The 22794-nt window shown below is 42.8% G+C and overlaps 2 protein-coding genes across 2 annotated transcripts in view; both read right to left on the minus strand.

Annotated features, from left to right (window-relative positions):
* TMEM39A (transmembrane protein 39A) overlaps nt 1–6842 on the minus strand; it is a 28394-nt gene extending 21552 nt beyond the window's left edge. Inside the window, exons 1-3 of the mRNA XM_063118991.1 lie at nt 6748–6842; nt 2412–2605; nt 363–585 (exon numbers count right to left, since the gene is read on the minus strand). Of these exons, the coding sequence (XP_062975061.1) occupies nt 363–585; nt 2412–2524 (336 nt within the window). The 5' untranslated portion in view covers nt 2525–2605; nt 6748–6842. The remainder of the gene's footprint in view (nt 1–362; nt 586–2411; nt 2606–6747) is intronic.
* A 1769-nt stretch (nt 6843–8611) lies between these two features.
* ALG5 (ALG5 dolichyl-phosphate beta-glucosyltransferase) lies at nt 8612–22247 on the minus strand. Its single transcript, XM_063118990.1, has 10 exons — nt 22147–22247; nt 19875–20046; nt 19698–19744; nt 19497–19565; nt 18587–18679; nt 16964–17077; nt 16136–16195; nt 13884–14035; nt 11839–11924; nt 8612–9613 (listed from the first exon to the last, which is right to left on the minus strand). Exons 1-10 carry the CDS (start codon nt 22204–22206, stop codon nt 9501–9503), a joined length of 966 nt encoding a protein of 321 aa, XP_062975060.1. The 5' UTR covers nt 22207–22247; the 3' UTR covers nt 8612–9500.
* Between the last annotated feature and the right edge of the window lie 547 nt (nt 22248–22794).

The raw sequence follows: 22794 nt of genomic DNA on the forward strand, positions 1-22794 counted from the left end.
CGTTCCTGCAGTAAAGACAGGAAGTCATCTGGGGATTCAGGGGAGAGCTCCCTCCAGATACAAAGATTGGAGACTCTTCCCAGCCCTTATGGGTTCAGGGAGCCACTTTGGACCCACTCTAAGTTCCAGAAGTCACCACCAGAATCAATCGTTTTCTACTGAGGAACAAATAATCCTGGGACAAGACGATGACTGGGTTTCTATAGAAGGGCCTGGCATTTCTTTCTCAGCTCCTATTTTCTGCCCTGTATGACTATGCAAGCTATTTATTGCTGCCTGGTGCTAATGAACTGAGGCACAAGACATAATGCATAAACATTCCTGAACTAAAAGAATGGTAAGAAGGACCAAGATGGACTCACCAATGATGTGCAGGAGGCAGGGTGGTTGTATGGATACCACCAGACAGTTTTGTAGATATTAATATACTGAATAAAAAGGGCCACCAGCAGATAGATGAAGAAAAGGAATTCAAACAGAAGGTTCCCGTCCACAGGCAGCTCTGGGATTCTGCAGTGTCGCACAGGCTCAGGAGTAATCAAGGCTGTGATAGGAGGAGCAGAGAGGCTGATAGCACTACCATTCCTGAAACGAAGAAACACACATCAATAACTCTTGCCAATGTCCTAGGATATCTCATGCAGTTATAGGTTTAATAATAATAATAATAATAATAATAATAATAATAATAATAATAAGCAGCATTTACTTTGGGCTTTAGAATGTTTCACATAAATGATATCAAGAGATCCTTAAAACAACATAGGTCAATAAAATCATTGTAGACGTGAAGCTGAGAGAGAATGACTTGTCCAAGATCACCTAGTAAGCTCTGTGATGTAGCGGTTAGGATTTTGGACAGGGAGACCTGGGTTCTAGTTTCCACTTGGCCATGAAGCTCACTAGGTGACTTTAGTCCAGTCACTGGCTCACAGCCTAACCTACCTCACAGGATTGTTGTGAGGATGAAATGGAGGTGGAGGATTATGTATGCTGCTTTGTGTTCCTTGAAGGAAAGGCAGCATATGAAATAAATAAATAAATAAATAAATTTAATAAATAAAGAGGTGAAGTTTGAACTGGGTACTTCCCAATTCACAGCTTACCCACTATAGCAGACTGAATATTCATTAATTAACAACAATCAAAATGCTGTGGGTCTCACAGCTACAGTGGTAAGAAAACGTTTGGCAACCCTAATGACAATTATGGAAATTCCATAGTTTTACTATGTTAGCCTTTGTGAATCAAAACCAATCCTTTTCTAAATATCCAACAGGGTTTATATTAATCAATTTCATGTCTTGTGAAATAAAACAATGCACAAACTAGGCAAACAATGAGTACTTAAGAGTCAATGTATGTACAAAAGTAAGTGAACCCCTGGTTGCATCAGCTCAATTAAAAGGAATAATTAGAATCAGGTGTTTAAGTAATTAGATAGTAATTAGATAGATCTTTTTCTCACCACTGTATCCCAATGACACAGGGCAAGCGTGTTCATCTCTACAAAAACCATAGTCTGGTTTTGACAACAGGCTGCATATTGCTGCCTTTGGATAGGGCAAGTAATAATTATAATTTATTTTATTTATTGCATTTGTTTACCGCCTCATAGCTGAAGCTCTCTAATTATATAATTATAACATTTTCAAAGATCACATGGGATGAAACTGGCAAATGCCAAGACAGGAAATATTTCCTGTCCAGGTTTTTTGTTCCAGCTTCAATGTCTGGAACAAAAAAATTGATAACTACTAGGATGACACAATTCTTACTTGTTTTTCTCCTGTAGCGTTAACTACCCTCTAGGAAGGACACACATGGATAACATAATTCTAAAATAGGACTGCAAACAGTTGGGCTGTTTGCAGGTATTGGCAGCAAATTGTAGGTTAATTAATTAATCCATGATTTGCTGTGGTGTGTGCTAAGTACATTCTGTAGCCTTTTGGAATATTCAACTCCCAATTGTGGTGATTGGGGGTTAATACGTGATGTTCGAACCCAGACACTATAGATTTAGTGTGGGTTGTTTAACCCAAGATTAATTAAATTACCTGTTGTAGATTAATTGTGGGTCGTGTATCCCAGAGTTAATCTATACCCCCTGTGTAACACATAACAACAAACCAGAGGGCAGAGTATGTGTTGTGGGTTCTTGATGAATTCTGGGTTTGAATGTGTAGACACAACAAACTATGGATTCCCTTCCTAAATTGTTCATGATTGTTAAATCATTGTTAAACATCGTTACACCATAGTGCAGGGTTTGCACATAATGATGCAACAATCCACAATTCAATGACAACTCATACTCAATCCGTACTCTTGGTTGTCATTACTTGCAAAACAGACCTATGATTTTTGCTTCCCAGATTCAAGCCCACAATGTTACATTTTAATTTCACCTGTTTCTCAGACCAGTGCCGTTGCCACAGTTCCCGCCAACCAATGTCTGGAGAGAAGGCAAAGCTGAACGGCTTAGCTGCTGCCGGCTGGGTCCCCTCCTTCCACCGGGCATGACCAGGAACCAATCCACCTCTTTCACCTCTGGCAGCCTTTGCCCTGAGATCTAGGTAACAACTTAAAAGAATTCCCAACGCTGTTAATGAAAAGGAAAGAATTGAAATTTGTTAACAAAATTATGCCCTGGCCACCTGCTAAAACAAAGGATAGTGCAAATGTCTGTTGGATAACTAATGAGATCAAAGTAATTCATTCAAAAATCTATTATATCTAAAACCCTCAAGAACTATCACTGTGCCAAGTTTTATCGCTTTATCTTTAAAAACGAGGGAGCTGTAAGCATTGGAACCAGTTACCTAGGGAGGTTGTGGGCTCTCCCACACTAGAGGCATTCAAGAGGCAGCTGGACAACCATCTGTCAGGGATGCTTTAGGGTGGATTCCTGCATTGAGCAGGGGGTTGGACTCGATGGCCTTGTAGGCCCCTTCCAACTCTGCGATTCTATGATTAAAATTTCAAGGTATAGTTTATTCAGGCAATAATTACAAATGTACTGATTTTACTTTTAAATGTTTTTTCATTTTAATGATACTTTTATGAGCAAAATGTTATACATAATACATTTTAGCATCGTGAAGCAACGAAGTGACTTTAGATTTGGAAAGAGTGCTAAAATAAGCATTACATATTTTTGTATTCCCAAAATTTTCATTTTTTCCAAATCCCCCCCCCCCTCCGAGGAAAAAGCTATTTTACCCATGGCTTCAAATTTTCCAGATATTTTACATTTCTAGGTTGTGAAGAACTATTCAAGATTTTCTGTCTATATCATTCATTCCCACATTGAACAGCAGGAGCAGATAGTGGTCTGTGGTTTTGAGGAGTCTCCAACCTCTTCATTATATGTTGAATACGCGCTCAAGGAAGGCAACACACCTTCTGAGATGACATATCAGGTCTGCACACAATTCCATCCCACCCCACTTAGAAGTCACTAACCACCAGTACTATCCAGAGAGCCCCGAGTGTCCTTTTTAACGTTCTGTGGAAAAAAGGTTGATTTCTTCTCCAGATGGGCCAAGATTCTGTGGGAACAGCCTGGTATTGGTTGTGCAGTTCTAAAGGCACAGAATGTCCCACAATTTTCCTGATTCTGTGTGTCACAGTCTTCCACTGCCCTGACTCTTGTCCTTTGCTTTTTCCTTACTTACCAGTCTCATTCATTTCAAAGTATTTCAGGATTGCAACCCAAAAGGAATGATCCACTAGAACTCCTGCCATATAGATATGCTCCCACAAACCACATGGTAAAAGGATTGGAGAATTCATGGTCCAGTTGCTGTGCAACATCAGTTGGCATTGATGAAAATAACTGGAGTAATCACAATAGTTCTTAACTAGGAAACATCACAACAACATTACAGATCCTTAGCAGTATTGTTGCAAATGCTCCCAACACACACAGTAACATTGCCAATTGTTGCTCAGCAGCAGGACCTTGCCTGGCAGTGCAACATCCCACTGCGCTACATTTTAAAAGACATTGAGGTTGCTTAGACAATCAGCAGCAGAAACAATGCAGTGTTGCTTGTTTACTCCAGTCACGTGGCCAGGATTGCCCTGGACAACCATCTGTCAGGGATGCTTTAGGGTGGATTCCTGCACTGAGCAGGGGGTTGGACTCAATGGCCTTGTAGGGCCCTTCCAACTCTGCTATTCTATGATTCTACGATAATTACCCATGCTGTGGGTTGCCATGTTATTTGAAGGCAGTGTGTGGCGTGGACATAATGTATTTTCCCCCACCCCACAACCCTGATAATGAATTTTCACCCATTCCCACACCTGGTCACATGGATAGCATGAGCAGGGTAATCCTGGTTGCGCAACCGGTATGAGTAGGTGTGAGGAAAACGACCAAAACTGTGTTGTTTGCCCCACTGATCGTCCAAACCCAGACACTATTTATTGGAGCACAGCGGTTTTCAGCACACAGGAAAGTGCAGCGCACAAACATTTATTAGTATTTACAAGGAAAGTGAATAAGTGTGCATCCAATGGAAATAGTACAAGTACTAAATTCAAAATGGAAAAACTTTGGGTGAAAGCTGCCCACCAACTTGATCCCAAGAAGTCTTCCTCAACTGACCAGCCACTGTTTTTATTGGTCCTCTGTTTTAAATTGAACAATTTTAATTTGCTGTTTTTAATCTTTCTTTTTACTGTTTTATTCCTATGTGCACCACCCCAGAATCTATTTTATATATGAAGTGGTATGTAAATATTGTAAATAAATAAACTCCAGATTGCTTTGAATTAAGCTAAGCTTCCACACATTCAAAGAACAGGTGATTTAAGAGCTGAGAAAAATGAAGCCACACCTTGGTGACATTTCATTTCAAGAAATTTCTGAATGCAGATCAAAGTAGATTGCATTAGGAAATACAACTTTTCCATAAGCAAACTTTTTAAACTTGGAGAAGGGTCATTCTCTCACTGAGTCCGTTTCTCCTTGCAAAATCCCCTGCTGCTTCAAAGATAACCACCAATGTGTGCTCTGGTTCTTCAAAAAAATAAATTATCTGCAATAACGGAAACTGACTCCAAGAATTAGAATTACTCATTAATCCATAGCCAGTATTAATTAACACAGAAATATATGTACATTAATGTACAAAGCCAAGCCCACTTTAGTCCAGTATTCATGAGCAGCTTCCTGAGTTAAATAGACCACAAAATAGTTGAGATAGTTTCCTGTCATATTGGCAAGAGCTAAATAATTAAACGTAACAAATTTTGCTTTTCTAAGCCAGTGATTAGAATTGGAATTGCTTGGCAGTATAATCTTCTTAAACACACACGCAGTGTTAAAGTGCCATTTGATTATGACTTATCTTATATGAAGGTGGTTGCATTTTAAATCAGCACTTTCAAGGAGCAATTTCTCACTTCAAGCAAGTTTAGGGGGAAGATGTTACAGATGGATTCTAAGTACAAGTGGATTCTAAGTTCTGCAGGTGTCTTGAAAGACAAGCCCCCAATCCCTGCATGCTTTGGGAATAGCTGATGAAAACAATCATCATTCCAACAAATAACAATAGTCACATACATATGGACAAACTGCACACATTTTTGTGTACCAAAGTACATCAATGGCAGTGTGCATTCACCATGTCAGTCTCCAGGTCTATATTGACTGGGATGGACACTAGCTTGACCAGACAACTAGGTCTGCTTTGCCAATGGGACCGCCAGTGGAAACTCTGTTAAGTCCCACCCGCTACCGGAAAAGGACTGTTCTTAGTTGATGTGCAGTCTGATCTTGTGCAGGGTATGTATTTAGATGCAAACCCTATTGGTTCAATGAAGCTCGTGTACAGGACTGCAGCCTAGACAGAACAAGCCATACCACTTTCAGAGAGGTAGTGAAATGTGCTAGCGGCATCACCCACTTGGTTATTTTCTTCACAAACGTGTACGATTTGTTTCCAGATGTAAATGTCAGACTCTTCAGGGTGTCTGTGTCAGAAACTCGCAGCAGTCAGGCACTCAGCTGGAGCAAGTCTATATTGACTGGGATGCACACTAGCTTGACCAGACAACTAGGTTTGCTTTGCCAACGGGACCGCCAGTGGAAACTCTGTTAAGTCCCACCTGCCACTGGAAAAGTACTGTTCTTAGTTGATGTGCAGACGACACATCAGCCTTGGTCCTCTATGGACTCCTATGGCCCCGTGCAGACGACACATCAGCCTTGGTCCTCTATGGACTCCTATGGCCCCGTTCACCTGAATGCATTCTATTAACCATCTTGTGGTGAAGCAGCGTGATTTAGCGTGTCGTCTGAACGGGGCCTATGGGAGGCATCCCAATTCCTGAACAAGGTATTTCATTCTTCTCTACGGGGGGGGGGGGGGAAGTGGCTTGCCTGAGGGGCCGCTAAAAACCGAAAGGCGATGCGGGGCGAGGCAGCCACGGCGGGCGGGCGGAGGACGGGGAAAGAAGGGGGGCACGGGACGGTTCGCGGAGGAGGAGGAGGAGGAGGAGGGCGGGCGGAGGACCACCTGAGGGAAGGGGGAAGAGAGCGGGGAGGCCCACGGGACTACTGGGCGCAGCAACTCCTGACTAACGAGCAGGAAAGAGGCTCAGCCACCCGGGGGGCGAGGGGCCCCAGACCACACCGAGGAGGAGGAGGAGGAGGAGAGCAGAGGGAGGGAGGGAGGGAGGAGGAGCAGCAGGCGACCCCCCCCCACGCACCCCCCCCTCAGACCCACTCACCGCCTCCCCAGCGGCACCATGGGCGAGTGCTGGTGCCGGTCTCCTCGCCGCCGCCGCCGCCGCCGCCTGCCCGCTCCCAGGAACCCGCCAGGCTGGGGAGGGGGGCGCGGCCCGGCCCGGCCCTGCCGCGTAGCTTCTCTTTTCCCTCCCCTCGCGGTGGCCGCGCAGGCTGCCTGCTGCTCCGGCTGCCTTGAAGAGACGTGGCAGCGAGCACTGATGCGCTCATCACCGCGCGCCGACCCACGCACCCACCCGGGAAGGGAAGGAAGCGGCGGGGCGGGGCGGCGGCGGCCATCTTGGGGGTGGCAAAGGCCTCGGAGGCCGCCGGGCTGAGGAGAGAAACGCCTCGCGCACGCGCACCGCGGTGCTTCCACACTGCGCGCGCGCGAGGCCCCGGTTTCTCCGAGGGGGGGCGCGCGCGGCTCCCCGCCGAATTCTCGTTTACCTCAGAAGAGCCGCAGCCGCAGCGCGACACGCGTTCGAGGTCTAGGTTCGTTATACTGTACGTGTACGTTGAGAACAGCCTTCCTCAACCTGGGGCGCTCCAGATGTGTTGGACTACGACTCCCAGAATGCAGTCCAACACATCTGGAGCGCCCCAGGTTGAGGAAGGCTGGTTTAGAAGTAAGGCCTACACCTCAGGCTGCGATGTCTGAGTTCGTGTGTCAGATCTCCGTGTTCAGAGACTCTGAGCAAACCGCACGGAAGGCTTACACTTATTATTATATTTATTTATTTGTATCTCGCCTTTTGCCCAATGCTGGGCCTCAAGGCGGCCTTACAAAGTTTAAAATATACATGGGGGTGGGGAGGGAAACAAAACCATAAACAATTAAAAAAATACACAACAAAATTATAAGACATTAACATAGATGGAGGCCTGGATTATTCTCCAAAGGCCTGCTGGAACAAAAAAGTTTTAGCCTGCTTCCGAAAGCCCATCAAGGAGGGAGCCAGCCTAGCTTCCCGGAAGAGAGTTCCAGAGCACCGGAGCAGCCACCGAGAAGGCCCTCTCCCACGTTCCCACCAAGCGTGCCTGTGAAGAAGGTGGGACTGAAAGAGGGGCTTCTTCAGAAGATCTCAAACAATGCAGTGTTGCTTGTTTACTCCAGTCACGTGGCCAGGATTGCCCTGGACAACCCTCTGTCAGGGATGCTTTAGGGTGGATTCCTGCATTGAGCAGGGGGTTGGACTCAATGGCCTTGTAGGGCCCTTCCAACTCTGCTATTCTATGATTCTATGATAATTACCCATGCTGTGGGTTGCCATGTTATTTGAAGGCAGTGTGTGGCGTGGACATAATGTATTTTCACCCACCCCACAACCCTGATAATGAATTGCCCTTCTAGATGGCCAGACGACGGGTTTGTCTTTTTAGAACTTGTGTTACAGGAATTTTGAAGCATTTTTTGCAGAATTCTTTTCAACTTTACTACTATGCAATTTGATGAAATCTCTGAATGATGCTGTATTTCCAAACACATAACCAAAACTAAGGATACACATTTCTTTGCAAGTAAGCTATACTGCATCCACTAGGATTTACTTCTGACTAAATACAGGATTATGCAGTAAAGATGGGGTAAAATTTACTATGGGGTAAATGAAGCAAACAGTTCTTAAGGCTGAGTATATTAACACAATAAAATTATCATATTGATTGGGATTTTTTTGCCAGAAACATTGCCATAAATAAAATATGACATCAGAAAGGGTAAAATACATAAACTTTCCTATATGTATAATTGTATAGGCAGATATTCTAGTTGGCCTTTTGTTAGCACTCTCAAGCAAGCAAATAACCTGATTATGACTGTGGATGTAGACTGCAAGAATGATTTAAGAGACATAAGTGATCCTCAAACAGTTTGACAACACCATTTTAAATTTAATGTTCCACAATATGGGGATAATATGAAAATATCTTGAAGATTTGGTGGAATTGCAATTGTTGTCAAGTAAAGTACATTATGTCCAGAGATTAACTCACAATCACAACTTGTGTAGAAAATTGATGCCGTTGCACTCTGTTACACAAATATTTCCTTGTCTTTTGAACTCCAGTTCTTGAGTTTATTAAGAATACCTTCTGTCTTACAGATGTAGCTTTCGTTTAGAATTTTACACCCTGTTGATTTTAGAGGGAGAGTTCCACTCAATAGAACCTAAAAAAATCCAACTTTGTCTGCATCATTCATGATACTCTTAGAAAACTGATGCTGCAATTCCTAAGATGTCAGTGACCAGTTTAAGTAAACAGACAAATGTTCAAATCCAGTTATTTCTTTCAAGTGCTGGAGCCATCTTACGCACAAAGGATTCTCCATTCATTTCAACCAAGGGGACAGTATGTGCATTCAAAAAGATGCTCTCTTGTGCATGATATACAAACAATAATGCTTTGGCTAATTGCAATTCATAGCAAACAGTAGTCTGTAATGGTTCATGTATTAATTACTGCTATATACTTTCTTGCTTCCCAGGAGTACTTTGGGCAAATGGAAAATTATTTTAAAATGCTGCTTCAAAAGTAAAGACTGAGAAAACTTTTTTTTTAAAAAAAGGAAACAATCTAAAACTTGAAAAGTCTTATAATATAGGACATCCATATTCTTGGCCATTTTTAAAGTAGATTCACCAAAAAATGCAGTACACAACAACAGTAATCTCAGATATTTCCTTATTTCATACTGTTGAAAAAGAATCACCATAATTTTTGTATCAAAACAATCCATTTGGTAAATATAAACAACTTAATTCATTTTTCTTGTTCCAAGCTGCCAGGCACCAGTTAAATATCGCAGTCGTATAAAAAGCAGGTCCTTGCCCATCTGCAACCAACTCCAGAAAGGAACCAACTTAGAACCTATGATTATTAAAAACAGGTATGACAAATTATTATAATCAGTTATATATCCATTAAGAGACAGTTGCTTCATCAGCTTCACCAGCATTCAACTGTTAATGTACTCTGAAGACTTGTTAAAGATACAGTTCTAAATGTATTACAACAGCTCAAAGATATCAAAAGAGGTAAGAATATGTATATTTGCTAATTAAAACTAAGATGACTAGCTATTACATTCTGGGAGGGAAGTAGGGGAGTGAGCTTACTACTATCCCTTTTCTTCTGAGTACAAAGAAGACATACTTTGGCATTCCAGGTAAGTTTGAGACTTATTCACAGGTCTGGATAACTCAGCTACTGATGTGTTTTTTTCCCACAAGGAAAGAAAACCCCTTGCTTCTCTTTGGGGGCTTTCCTTGCTTCTTTTTGGCTTCTCTACTCACAGTCACTAAGGGCATTCATTTTTTCTTCTTTTAAGACCAGCACCCGATGCAGCCCTTTCTCCCAGATCTTGTGCAAATGCCTTCACCAGGAATCTCCTGCCTCACTCAGCTAGTTTCTTGCAAGCTCTGCATGGTTCCCTCAGACTTCTAGCCACTTGCTACACTCTTCTGCACCACTCCTTTCCCCTTTGCCACAGGGGCAGCATTTTCTCTCCACTTTGCATGTGGCCAGGCCTCCTCCACCTGAGCGCATTCCCAGATGCTTCCAATTTCGTCCATGCTAAATTGTGGAAGATCCACTTGGGACTCATTGAGTTGATTCAGAATTAGAATAGAACTACTGAAATTAATGGGACAATTTAGTCATGATTCAGACTTAGTTGTACTTAGTTGTACTGAAACAAATGTTTCAGACCATTTGAAATCAATGCGACTTAATTTAGTCATGACAAACTTGTCCTATTGATTCCCGCCAATTCCTTTCCACCCTGCCAATTTCCTTCTGCAAGTGGTGGGTTGTTATGCAAGTGGGATCCACAGCTTATGCAAGGAAGAATTAGAAAAACGAGCAGAAATGCTTGTTTCTGGAAGGAGACTCCCTTATGCAAGCTCCACCGACCTGCCTCCTTCCAGAAATGAATTTTTCCGCTCATTTCAGGTTGCCCCAGAAGTGCTAAATTGCCAATGCAATTTTTATATTGTATTTTGTAATTGTGTTTTTAGACTGTTGGTTGTTTTATTATGCTTTTCATGGTTTTATTTTTTGTGAACCGCCCAGAGAGCTTCAGCTATTGGGCGGTATAGAAGTGAAATAAATAAATAAATAAATAAATAAATGCAGAAGTGGTGGGGGCCACTTGTGCAATAGAATTGTCAGGACAGAAGCATCCCCTTGCTTTTAAATGTTGAATGGACACGTCTCAGTGTCCTCCACCTTTTCAACACTTCCCCAAGTCTCTAGAAAGTCCAGAAAGGGGATATATTAATTCCCCCCATTTTTGCTGCTCCTTCCTGGAGCAGTTACTACTGCAGTTACTGCAATTCAGTGGATGTAAGCAAATCTCCCTGACAGTAAAGGGAGGGGAAATTTGCATACCTGCAGTAACTGAGCAATTATTTTATTTATTATTGCATTTATATCCCACTTTTTTTCCTCCAAGGAACCCAAGGCAGTGTACATAATTTTCCTCCTCTCCATTTTTATTCTCTCAACAACAACCCTGTGAGGTAGATTGGGCTGAGAGTCTGTGACTGGTCCAAAGTCACCCAGTGGGTTTCCATGGCCGTGTGGGGCCTAGAACCCAGATCTCCTGACTCCCAGTCCAACGCTTCAGCCACTACACCACACTGGCTCTCAGTTAGTACAGATGTGCAAATTTCCCCTCCTTTTACTTCCCAGCCCTTAGATTTGCGCAAATATTCCCGACAATTAAAAACACACATACTCTCAGAGTTAAAAAACCCAACCCTTAGAGGGGGCTAAACAGGATGGAGCACATGGAGCACCCCACCAGCTGTACTCACGCCAGCAGTGCCCCTTGCCAATAGAGCCCCATTCACTCCCCCCCATGCAGCCACCCTCTCGGGGGTTTGTTTTAGTTCATTTATTAAAAATAAGCCACCCTGCAGAGAATGTGCTGGGTTCAGACAACATGGCAACCACCATGGCAGCCTGACCTTGTACGAACTCAGTTATTATGTCATAAGAAACGTTAAAAATACGGAAGAAAAACTGAGGAACTAAGCTAATTTGTCTCTAAAATGATCCATACTGACACAAAAGCATGAAGATTAACTGACCTTCAATTTCTGTCCAGTTGACAGCAACCTCTGCTATTGGTATTTTAAAGCATTGAGCGATATAAAGAAGTTCCACATCAAATGCCCTGCAACAGAACAGCAGAATAAATATTCAGTACTCTGTTGAAGTCACACCAAAACTTTTGCATAAGGTTGTAAGAAGCTTCTTCTGAACACAGCAAAGTATTGGTATAAATATGATAATGGTATACATGATGCAAATCACAAAGTTCACGTTGGTGAAATAAAATAAAAAAGAACTTTGATATATCAGTCTCCCTTGCTCTTCTTCTATAAAAAGCAACTATTTGTATACATAATAAAGAGACACATTTCCTAAATCAATGGCCCATTTCTCCTTACTGCGCTTATATCTGGATGGGTGAAGTTCTAAACGACTGGAGGAATAATGTTGTCCCTATCTTCAAAAAGGGCAAAAAAGAGGCACCTGGGAACTATAGATCAGTTATTTATTATTTATTTATTTATTTATTTATTACACTTATATACCGCTCCCATAGTTTATCATCAATCCCTGGGAAATTTTTGGAGCAGATTATAAAGAAGTCAATCTTTAAGCACCTTGAAAACATTGCAGTGATTACTAGAAGCCAACATGGATTTGTCAAGAACAAATCCTGCCAGACTAATCTGATCTCATTCTTTGATCAGGTAACCTCCTTTGTGGACTCTGGGAATGCTGTGGACACAATATATCTTGACTTCAGCAAAGTTTTTGATAAAGTACCCCATGGCATTCTGATTAGCAAACTAGTTAAAAGTGGGCTAGATGGAAGAACTACTAGGTGTATCCACAGTTGGCTACAGAATAGGACTCAAAGAGTGCTAATCAATGGTACCGTCTCAAATTGGGGGGAGCTAACAAGCGGGGTACCGCAGGGCTCAGTCCTGGGCCCAGTGCTCTTCAATATTTTTATTAATGACTTGGATGAGGTGCAGGGAATGCTTATCAAATTTGCAGAGGACACAAAATTAGGTAGGATAGCTAATACCCTGTAAGACAGAAACAAACTTCAAAGTGGTCTTGATAGGCTGGAGCGCTGGGATGAAAGTGCTACGGAGGTTGTGGGCTCTCCCACACTAGAGGCCCTCAAGAGGCAGCTGGACAACCATCTGTCAGGTATGCTATAGGGTAGATTCCTGCATTGAGCAGGGGGTTGGACTCGATGGCCTTATAGGTCCCTTCCAACTCTACTATTCTATGATTTTATGAAAACAACCATGAAATTTAATAGGAATAAATGTCAAGTTCTATACCTAAGAAAAAGAAACCAAATGCACAGTTACAAAATGGGGGATACTTGGCTCAGCAATACTACAAGCAAGAAGGGTCTTAGAATTGTTGTAGATCACAAGCTGAATATGAGCCAAGAGTGTGATGGGGCTGCAAAAAAAGCAAATGCTATTTTGGGATGCATTTCTCCCAATATGAAAAGCTCCTTTTAGAGCTCATGATTCCTTTTTGTTTTAGCCACCCTAAATAATTTTGTGTCATCGGCAAATGTGACAGTACAACAATGCTACCAATTCCCTAGGGAGGTCATGGGCTCTCCCACACTAGAGGCCTTTAAGAGGCAGCTGGACAGCCATCTGTCAGGGATGCCTTAAGGTGGATTCCTGCGTTGAGCAGGGGGTTGGACTCTATGGCCGTATAGGCCCCTTCCAACTCTACTATTCTATGGTTCTATGAAGATTTTTAAATTCAAAACCAAACAACACCTTGTTTAGCTTTGTTAATCAATTATACATCACATACACTGACAGCATTATATGGATAAGAGCTTTCCATAAACAGCCTTTGAGACAGCACAAGGAGCTGTTCTGAAGATACACAAGAGAGAACCACTTTGCACACTGCTTAAAGTGGCTCTCTAGCTCCCAGCCATGTTATATAGCATACACGGTGGTATGTTCCATACATAGTGGAATATGCATCACTGTGTAGTCTCTTGAACCTGCGTGTATTACCAGTTGTAATGCCGTTTCCAATAGATCAAATTAGAATTGAGGAAGATGGAACCTACCAACGCTCTATGTGAAGAACTGAAAAAGTCTGAGAAGCAGCCTCTCGTGTTAATAGTTTAAAACCACATTGTGTGTCTTTGATTTCCTTAACACAAAGGAACCATACTAGAAAGTGGAATCCATACATGAGAAGGGTTCGGAAGTATGACCGCTGCAGGAAGAAAGGCAAAATATTAGTCATTTGTATTAAAGAAACAGGTTAAATATATTTAGCAACACTCCTGTTTCTATCTTCATGACACTCACCAAAGCTATATGGGTCATATTGCTGTGACATAAGTTTTAAAGGAAAAGAACATACAGAATTCATGTTGTGCGGACTTTATACTGTTAGTTTTACCCTACCCTGTGCCTGCTTACCCTACCCTGTGCCTGTTGGCATTCTCTTCCCCTCCTTATTGTTTTACTATGATTTTATTAGATTGTAAGCCTATGCGGCAGGGCCTTGCTATTTACTGTTTTACTCTGTACAGCACCATGTACATTGATGGTGCTATATAAATAAATAAATAAATAAATAATAATAATAATAATAATAATAATAATAATAATATAGCTTCTATGTGTACAAGTATTTAGATGTACTGTGATACAGATCAGCAACATTGTTTTTGGATATATCAAGCCCAATGTTTAGAAAGATTATGATTAAAATCCAAACTGAAAAAAGACCAAGAAATCTGTAAACAGTTTACAAGAAAAAACCCTACAAAAACAGTTACATAGGAAGAGACTATATTCTATATTTCCAATTCATTTAAAGATTCTATTTTTTCAAGGGATGTGTATTCACAGAAAACCCCTCTCCTTTGCTCCTCTGTGAAGCCCACTCCACTAGGATGACTAATGGAGCAATCCTATGGCCCCTAGACAGAGTCTGGGGGGCCATAGGGTACTTTGGATTCCTGGATCTGATGTCAGAGACAGTGCTCCAACCTCAGACCCAGGAGTCTGAGCTCCCCACCCCCTCCACTTATCATTTGCAGCCAGTGCGGAGAGGATCACACCAGCTGTCTCTGATCTTGCAAAAGCGATGTTGGAGAGGAGGGAAAGGGGCGTACCTGTGAATGGGGTTGGGGGGGGACCGGGGATGCTGACTTACGATGTATCCTCTGGCCTCCCCATCTGCTTCCCTGCCCCTGGCCTCCTTCCCACTCTAACATGCCCCAGCTAGTTGAGCAAAAAAGCCAGTTTATTCAAATACAGAGCAGGAGGAGCACAGAGGCAAAGATTTCCTCTGTCGCTCCTCTCACTTTGCACTGGATGGTTGTAAGCTTTATGTGTTCGGAGGCTTATGGCCAGCACAATAGGACTGCACCCTAAAATGGTCAAAGTCTCCAGCAACGTCCACCTGGAAAATCACCCGAATAACTAAGGATGAAAATTGTTAACTTACATAAGAAGTTAACTTACGTAGCCTAAGGCTTATCACTGCAGATCTTCCGGACCAATTTTGCTCATTTTTGTTTTAAACTGAAGTTTGAGGAATGTACACTCAGAAAATTTTGTAAGTTCAAAAAAGTTCAAAGCTCAAGCTTTAATAGCGAAACAGTATGTTTCTGCACTCTGGCCAGGAGCCTAAGGCAGATCCTTATTTGTCCATGAGAGATTTTGCTGTTCATTTTAAAACGTTATTGGTACGGGAATATGCAACTCTTCAATGCAGAATTCATAGAACAGCGTGTCGAACCTCTTTCAGCCCATGGACCAAATTCCATTTCAAAGAAACTCTTGGGCACAAAGGCAAAAAGGGTGGGGCCAGAAAACAAAAAATCCCAGCATATTTACTTTAAGGTTCTTACTGCTAGTAATTAAGCCTTAGGACAGACATTTCAACTTTTCAGAATGCAGAGGAAACTGCCCAGAAATCAGGAAATCTCGAAACAATCAGTGGTTGGGGGAAGTGGATGGGACCAGGGAAAAGGGGTGCGGTCTTCCAGAGAACCCCCTCAAGCGACAGATTTGGTTCCTGGACCTGAGCTCCTGTCTTAGGATACAACATAAATCCTCAAGTAATACTGTTAGTAATGTGCATTGCAGAAGTTTCTCCATTGCTAACCAGGGCTGGTTGGATACTAGTACAGAGGAGCCTGACTTCTGCATTCTAACCCCACATTCACAAATAAAGCATCTAAATTATAGGCAGACTAGGAGCTGACCTTAAGAAGTAAGGTATGTTCTCCACTATTTCTGCAAGGACGCAGCAGTTTGATAGCTTTTGCAGAAGAAAATGTAGAGAGGAGAAGCTTACTTGTGCTACTGAATCCTCCTCCAAGTGAGCTCGAGAGCCACAGGCAATGGCCATCTGATCCTAACGGAAAAAAGGACTTTAACAATCATTAAGAAAAATATACCAAACCAGTGAATAACAGATGACTTCTTCAAATTAGGTTCCTATGTATAACTCATCTTCAGATTAAATAGGCTATTTGTAGATCTTTAGAGTAGTTAATTAATCCAGTTGAATTAACAGCACACACTAAAATCTAGCCATACATAAAGTATAGAATGAAGGAAGTTTCAAATAAGTAAACAATCCAGTACTAACCCCAGCGCTAATTCACACAGTAAAGAGACATATCTAAGCACTATAATGGTTTTACATTGAATTTTAAAATAACAAGAAACAAAATTTGTTTTAGATCATCCTAAGTGACATGAAAACAATAACAGAAGAAATCAGAAAATAAAGATGCTGATTATGCTGTCAGTGTCTGAGAATGCTCACATTACTCTTCCATTATAAGATAAGCACAAAGAAAGACATGTGCTAAACCAAGTACAAGCGTGTTCCTCACAGGTTAAAAGGCAGCAGGCACATTCAGCACCAAGCCCAAACCACAAACATCTGTGCAGACCACACCATTCCACCTTGAGTCCGCTCTCAGAAAAAGTGGGAAATGAAGTGAGTCCGCCTTTTTCTAGGTTGTGCCTTGAGTTTTAAGAAGCAAAAAGACCAGACTCAGCAACATCTGCATGTCATATAAAAGTACTTTGGCAAACAAATATGCAAACAGACAAATTACATTTTTTTAAAGTAGGTATCTACACACCCACAATCCACCTAATGTAAACTCACAGGCCAAGGTTGGAGACTCTCAAGTCCTTTTTCTACTTTTTCAATATCTTGAAATTTTGTGGCTCCATCAGCATCTGCCATTAGTATTTTTTTCCCTCGTGAACAGAATACACCCTGTAGGTAAGTTTCATTGAAGGTATGGCATTAGTACAAGTTCAGCAAATTTTGCTGCAAGATTTTAGGAAGTTATCACGTTTGACAGAGCCAGCTCCAACAATATTAGTTGAATTCATGGGGCTCTCTTTGGATTTTGAATGCAAAGCCTTAGTACCCACTGCACAATAATCAATGGCCCCCGAAAGAGATACATGCACCCATCTTAACCAGGACCAGATGAGGATCACAAGGAGGATGTGCACAAACATTTCCTGCACTCAGGGGTGTATTTTATATCACTAACATTTATTTATTTATTGCATTTATATATCGCCCCATAGCTGAAGCTGTCTGGGCGTTGCCATTTCACACATGTTCTGAAAAGGCAAAGCATCAATGCCACTGTGGCTCTTAAGGGGACTCTTTAGGAAGCACATTCATTCTTCATCACATTCCTGCCAAAATGGACAACCTTAATGTGTTGACGGTGGGAGGAAGGAACAAAACTGCAGAATGTTTCAAATATAGACAGAAAATGAAACATTTGTTTATATCAATTTTAATTTCTACCTTGTTTCCCACCCCCAAGTCTCAAGACAATTAGCAAGAATTTACAAACACAAATACAAATAGTATACGAAGTTAAAAGTATTTATAAAGACAGAAACTTAAAATTACCTATGTCTATTTAAATCTGGAAAATTAATATGTCTCATCTCATAGAAAAGATCACTAGGATCTTCTTACATATGGAAATACATAGAAAACGGCTACTTCCCAGTTATGCTGAACTTTGCAACTAAGAATGTAGTGCCTGAATTTCCTTTCCTTTCCCCCTCCTCCTCCTCCTCCCTCCCCATCCTCTTTCCTTTTGTGTCATGTCTTTTAGATTGTAAGCCTGTGGGCAGGGACTGTCAAGAAATACTTTTGTAAGCCGCCGTGAGAGCCTTTTTTGGCTGAATGGCGGCATAAAAATCCTTCCTTCAATTATCACAATGACATAGTGTACTTCGACTTCTTCAATTATTATTTTAAAATTAGGGAGCAATGCTATAGCCCCTAGATAGCATCTGGGGGACCGTAGGAAGCTTGGGATTCCTGGATTAGAAGTTGGTGACAGTGTCGTGACCTCGGATCCAGCAATCCATACTCTAACCCCACTTCCCCTCCCAGGCGGCATGGAAAGAACCACGCCAGCTGTCTCTCAGAAGCATTAGCCTCAAGAGAAGGAATGAAGGGGGGCATTCCACTGGGCAAGGAGATAAAGGGACTGGAGAGGCTGAGGTATGAGCCTCCTTCCTTCCTTCCTTCCCTCTCCGAAGTCCACCAGCTAGGCTGGCAAAAAGTCTGTCCAGTGTAAACACAGAGCATAAACAACAGGGAGGTGGCAATTGCCTCTGTTGCTCTGCAATGGATGCTCATAAGCTTCTGAATTCAGAGGCTTATGAGCATCGAGGGTGTAAGTTATAGCAAAGCACCCTTAATAACTTAAATGCTCAAAGCACAAAACTAGAAACAATTTATTACCATCCTGACAGCTCCCCCCTTTCCACGATTCTTCACCAAAGTGAGGATTCTCACTTTGTCACTACCATATTTTTTTGCATACTTCAGTGCAACCTATAGGGGCAGATGTAAATTGGAATAAAGTAACAGTAATTACAATAAAGAATTAAATGCTGCTCTCTGTTCTCATTAATGTTCATGACTTAACATAACATGAATATATTGCAAGGCAGAAATCTGATTAAAAAAACAGAAAGGTCAGGTCAGGCCAGGCAGGCACCTGAAGTTTTCTTTCCTTCCATGCCAAAATTCAGTCCAATTTTATTCTTACTAAAGTTAAAAGCAAAAATTATATTTGCTTGATTAGGAGCCAAAAAAATCTATTGAACAGTTTTATAATTCCTCCTAGTTAATAATTTATTGTACATACATTATACATACAGAATTCATATATTTAATGCCAACAATTATTTTAGAGAAAGTATTTTGGGAAAGTTCTACCAGAATAGAATAATCAGTGCTGTTCGAAGTAACAACATCTCTTGTGCATACCAATCTAGCTGATCTTAATGGCAGCACCTGAGAAGGTCCTGAGTAAAGTCTCCCAAAATAACAGGACTAACAATTTATTTATTTATTTATTACATTTTTATACCACCCAATAGCCGAAGCTCTCTGGGCGGTTCACAAAAATTAAAACCATGCTAAAACAACCAACAGGTTAAAAGCACAAATACAAAATACAGTATAAAAAGCACAACCAGGATATGTTGTGAGATGTGAAATAGAAAATACAAGCTTCTCTGTATCTTCCAATTTTGGGGGCTTCATGTCTTACTGGCACCATGCTTCCAATCAAAAACTAGAAGCTTTCTAACAGACACTATCAACAATATATCTAGAATTTATAAAATACAATTATTTCTCCTACCTTTGTGGTTTTATCTCTGCTGCCATCATCGACCACTATGACCTCATATGTGAATGCAGGATCTCGACTCTATAAAAATAAGAATACTTATGCACTTGGCTTGGCATCATATGCTCTTTTATTATAAGGACTGGAACGGCAGAGAAAAGCTAATATTTTCATCAATGATGATACTGCAATTGAATGTAATTTTTTAAATACCTGTCTTTTCTCTAGATAGTCTAAAGCTTCATTCATCATTGATGGTACTGTAAGAAGAAAGGGGAAAGCAAAACCACAGATCTGGTTTGAATAAAATTGCATTGGTGAAAAAAAGATACAAAGAGAAAAGAGAGTGTTGTAAATACACACTCCAGGAAAATAAGGGCTTATTCTTACACCGTTCTTCTTCATTATATGAAGGCACAACTACAGAAAGTTCACGTGTAGGGGGGTCATGGAGGCTGGGCACTGATTCCTTCTTTTCTTCAGCATTCAAAAAGAATTTTTCTGTTTCATGTCTATTAAGGTTTGGCAACTTTGCTGCAGTTATGTGTGCAAAGACAGTGATCTGGAGGATGGGGGAGAAGGAAAAAGAAGATTTATTTATTTATTACATTTCTATACCGCCCAATAGCTGGAGCTCTCTGGGCGGTTCACATTTGCGGGTGAGGGTTATATAATATTCACATAAAAGCATTTTGCAGGGAGAAAGACTACTCATTTTAAAATTTGAAAGGTGAAATAGAAATAGCCAAAGGCAATTCAATAACAAAAAGGAAGTCAGTTGGTAGTCCTGCACTGAGCTGGGGGTTGGACCTTATAGGCCCCTTCCAACTCTACTATCATATGATTCTATGGTAAGCAAGAGTTCTGGAGTTGTGTACAAATGGGGGTGGTGGGAAAGATAATCTATATTAACCAAAATACAGTACAGCAGTTGTATACTGCATCAGTGCTTCATAATATTGCAGAAAAGTAACTTGGGGCACATACAAGAGAATTTAAACCAGGACCTCATAACTTGTGAGCCACCAGGGACTCCTACTTTGCTATCAACCTGGTACTACAAGAACAGGGATATTGTCAAACACCTGGCAGGACTGAATACATGGCTCAGGAGCCATATTCAGATAATTGGTTACAATGTGTACAGGAACAATTTGAGTTGCGAGCATCATGAAGCAGAGACCTACCTTTGGATTATGTTACTTAGTGAAGCACCACATACACTGATGCCGTACAGATAAACAATAATGTAATCAGTTATATCAGCAGTGGGCAATGTCTGTCCCGCATGCTGGATCTGACCGGTAAAGGCTCCTACCCAAAGCTCTGCAGCTTGGAGGAGGGGAAAGAAAGCTGGCTCAGTCAGGAGCTGCCCTCTCAAGACTTTTGGTGCACCCTGAAGAGGCAGATCCTAAAGCGGCAGCGCCTCCTTTACCACTCCTCACCTCTTTCCCAAATAGCTGAGCAGGCAGGCAGGAAAATCACACTGCTCAGTTATTCTGAAAACAACTGTGAAGAGGGAGCTGCTCTGATAATTCCTAAAGAATTCCTCTCCATGTTCTCCTTTCTCAGCCCTTGGAGAGGAAATCCGGCCAGCTGGCAGTGCAGGAAAAGATTTGGATTCCTCTCCTCCTCACCCACCTGTCCAGCAGACGTGTACAAATGTTGTGAAATGGGGAGGGGTTGAGTGAGGGTGGGGACATTGCAGACATGTATCTGTCAGTGGTTTTCAAATAAGTAGTGTCCCCTTTTTGTAAAATAAATAAATAAAGAGAGGTTCCCCAACCATGTGTTAAATCAACTTTCAGCCTTTTTTTATCATTAACTGCCTTTTGTTTTTGTGACCCAGGTGCCCCAAAGAATGAAAATCCTTTATACTGCATTTTCCACAGACTTGGGCCAGGTGGACAGGTATACAAACTAGAGCTGGGAATTTTCATGACTATCACCCTGCATAATAGCGTCAATAGCAGCCTACAATTCTCTGGGCCGATATCAGTAGGCGTTCAGCTACATCGCAAAGCACTGTACAGAAAAGGCGCCTCTAGCCGGGCAGAAGCAGCTTCCAGACCACAACTTAGAGGCAGCCCCTGGTTGCCCGCTTGCTTGTGGGCTCTGAACGGGCTTCAGGCGTCGGGTAGGTCTGGAAGCCCAGCCCTCCGGCCGCCATGCAATCGCGGTGTGTTACTCGGCCATGAAGAACAGGCGCTTTGCACGTGCTCGTTCCTTTCGTCCCTTTTCAAGTGGATCCAAGGCCGAGTATTTGGGCCAAAGTGTGGCCAAAGCGCAGTGGCCAAAGTGTCAGGCTGGGAGATCTGGTCCCCGCTCAGCCATGGAAACCCACTGGGTGGCTTCAGGCCAGTCACAAACTCTCAGCCCAGCCCACCTCACAGGGTTGTTGTTGTTGTGAGGATAAAATGGAGAGGATTATGTGCGCCGCCTTGGGTTCCTTGGAGGGGAAAAGGCGGGATATAAATGCAATAATACATGATAAAATAAATACGCTGGGAAAAGGGTACCCAGAGTCCTCGTCGGCTCAGAGGGAGAGCGGCGAGTCCGAGGCGAGGAAGAAGCCCAGGCTAAGAGGGCGTTCGCTGCCTGCCTGCCTCCCCGCCCGCTCCGCCCTTCGCCGAGGGACCAGGCCCCCCTCGCCCGCTCTCACCAGCCCCAGCCCCGCCACGGCAAGCGCCAGCAGCCCCTCGGCCAGCCACGCCAGCTCCATCGCCCCCCGCCAGGCCGACGCTTCTCTGCACCGCAGAAGAGCGCGTCACCCGTCAGCCGCCTGCAGCGACACCGAGGCGGAAGAGCCGAGGTGCAGAGGAAGCCCACGGGCTGGACTTCCGGCGCTGACGTAAGCGCCCCCCATTGGCCAGGGTGATTCTCCCAGAGGATGAGAAACACGAGGGGCGTTGAGGCCGGAAGTGACGTCTGATTCCAGCGCCGCTGTGGCTGGGCGACAACAGCGGAAGGAGGGTGTTTTGTGGTTCCTCAGCGGCTTCTTCCTTCGTGCACGTCGGTAGCGCACAAGGCTCCGTGTGGTTTGGTGGATTGATCCTTGCTGCCCTCAGAGGATTGTGTGGTGTAAGGGAGTGAAGAACGTTTAAAAACTAGGATAAACAAGCCACTCTTTAACGCGGAACCAGACCGCAGAGTGAGGAAGAGCGCAGGCTCCCGTCCTTCTTAACACAAAGAGCCCCGTCCCAGCTAGGTGCAGCCCTGCCTCTCCCGATGGGCAGCCTTCCCGGCCACCCCGGAACTGAGGGAAAGACCCCTGAGGTAAACCCGGAAGTTCCGCATCCAGCCCACGAGA

This window comes from Elgaria multicarinata, chromosome 3 (genome assembly GCF_023053635.1).
Source record: "Elgaria multicarinata webbii isolate HBS135686 ecotype San Diego chromosome 3, rElgMul1.1.pri, whole genome shotgun sequence".
Lineage (NCBI taxonomy): Eukaryota > Metazoa > Chordata > Lepidosauria > Squamata > Anguidae > Elgaria > Elgaria multicarinata.